General features: G+C 41.0%; 1 protein-coding gene across 1 annotated transcript; it reads right to left on the reverse strand.

The window, feature by feature from the left end:
- Window positions 1-217: 217 nt before the first annotated feature.
- LOC112324997 (GATA transcription factor 12) lies at window positions 218-2,003 on the reverse strand. Its single transcript, XM_024590096.2, has 2 exons — window positions 1,348-2,003; window positions 218-1,218 (listed from the first exon to the last, which is right to left on the reverse strand). Exons 1-2 carry the CDS (start codon window positions 1,714-1,716, stop codon window positions 445-447), a joined length of 1,143 nt encoding a protein of 380 aa, XP_024445864.2. The 5' UTR covers window positions 1,717-2,003; the 3' UTR covers window positions 218-444.
- Between the last annotated feature and the right edge of the window lie 349 nt (window positions 2,004-2,352).

The following is a 2,352-nucleotide window of genomic DNA, read 5'->3' on the forward strand; positions in this document are numbered from 1 at the left end:
CATAACAAGTGAATTAACAAGCACTGAATTCTCTGATCGTTTGCTTTTACACTCTTCTTTTGAAGAGCTAAAGGTTATTCTTTCCTCATTTAGTAATTAAGAATAATATGTCAATTTTAATGAGCAAGTCAAGGCAAGAACATATGGTACTCCCTCTCCTTCTTTGGAAAAGAAGAAGCAGCTCAGGTTCGATTTTTATCCTTGCTCTCTAGAGAAGTAATAAAAAGAGGAGATAATTACCTGAATTATGGAAAAATTGAGTTTCCAAAGAGTTTTGGCAGATAAAAGGCAAACTCCAACAAAACATAACTAAAGAGATTTAGGGGGAAAAAGAAGTTGGGAAAATTAGCCCCTACCACATTAGGAAAAAATTAACGAGATTCACTAACGAACTTCGCCGCTAAAACTCTCAAGACCCCACCTGATCATACACTGCCCCTACTGCTAGATCATCTGCCTAAAATCGGGTCCCACATGTTGGTGAATCAAGTAATCATCACCACCGTTTGATACACCAAACACCATATTCTGATGGTGATGAAGAAATTGCTGGTGCTGGTGTTGCTGCTGAGCTCTTACCATCTCCTTTTGTCGCCTGAGCTCAAGCACCTTACGGTGCGAATTTGAGTGTTTAGTGAGCATAAATGTTGGGCTAGCTGCAGGCCTGTACTCAGGCACAAGCCGGCCCGACTTGTACCTTACACCACACGCATTGCACAGCGTCTTTGGCCCCATGGGTCCAGTCCGCCACTGCGGCGTCTTATCCGTGGCACAATGCAGGCACTTGCGACCATCGCAACCTTCAACACCACCATCTCTTTTCTTCTGCCGCGCCTCAACCTTAATTGTCTTTTTCCCAGAATTCGGATGTGGGGTCGGCCCAGCAATAATTTCAGTATCGGAGGATGAAGTCGTGGGAGAGAGCACAAGAAGGCGTGAGGCCCAATTGCCCGGCGCTGCCCGAGACCGTTTGCTCCGAGCCTTAGCGGGGACAGCCGTTTCAGGATTGAACATTGTGTTGTTAATGTTACTAATATTGGAGACATCGCCATTGTTATTGTCATCAGTGTCTCCATGAGTTCGGAAGTGTCGACTCTTGGATGATTCGTCTGGCCGAGCTTTCATGCCGGATATTAGCTGAAGCCTTTGCAAGTCCTCGCTGGAGAACGATTCCTCCACAAAATTCGACAGCCATTCTAGTTCCGCTAAATCATCATACTGCACATAACAACAGAAACCATAATTAGCATATTGATGTGTTTCTTTAATCTTTCTCTCTTCAAACAGATAAAACAAAAGGGAAAGAAAAAAGGGGTGTCAATGTCATGCATGAAAGTAAGGAATTACGGGCACGCAAAGCTCGCTGCCTAAGTGAACGTCATGATGAGAGAAATTATTGGTGTGGTGGGACCCAATATCGCCGTTAAAGCTAGAAGGCTCACGGCCCGAGAAAGATGAGGAATTGCAGCTGTCAACGACAGTTACGGTGGAAGAGTCCGTGGAGTTGGTGGTGGCAGTGACGATAGTATTATTATTGTTTGGGTCAGTTATCATGGCATCATCATCTTCATTAGAGAAGTCCAAAAGGTCTTCAACAATGAAATGGTCACCACCACCAATGGACTTATTAGTAGAGTCCAAAGAGTGGTGCTTTTCATTACTTGTGAATTGTGAGCTGAAAAACCCGGATGCCCCATAGAATTCTGGTGCTTCCATAGTTTATTTTGTTGCTTTAAGGAAGAAGAAGGTCAAGAATTAAGGCTAAGAGAGTGATGTGGTTGTGTAAAGGAAATGGAAATGTTAATTTGTGTGTGCAGAAGAAGAGAGGGAGAGGGAGAGGGAGAGGGAGAGGGAGAGAGCTGCTGCTGCTGCTGTCGAGGTGGTGGCTTTTTAGGAGAGAGAGAGAAAAAGGGAGGGTTTATCTGCGCTTGAAGGGGACAGGCGGCAGCTAAAATGGAGGATGTTGACGAGGAAAAAATCAAAGAGTTTGGGTGAAGAGGAGGAGAGAAAAAAGTGAAAAATAAGTGGTAATAAAAAAATATATATAATTAAAGATGCTTTAATTGAGCTAAAGAAAAATCTTCTGTGAAGTTACTTTTGTGTCCCTTTGCTTTTAGAAACTTTCATGTTTCTAATTTACTCCTTGTTTTTCAATATATATATATATATATATATATATATATATAAAGGTGATTTTACTACAATATTTATTATGTTTAATTGTTAAACGCATTTAGCATTGTTAGTTTTTTAAAAAAAATTATACATATTCAATTATATAGAGTTGATTAACTATAACCAGTCGAGTTCTGGATGACATTTAAATTAAACCAAAAATTAATATTTTTATTA

Source organism: Populus trichocarpa, chromosome 18 (genome assembly GCF_000002775.5).
Source record: "Populus trichocarpa isolate Nisqually-1 chromosome 18, P.trichocarpa_v4.1, whole genome shotgun sequence".
Taxonomy (NCBI): Eukaryota; Viridiplantae; Streptophyta; class Magnoliopsida; order Malpighiales; family Salicaceae; genus Populus; species Populus trichocarpa.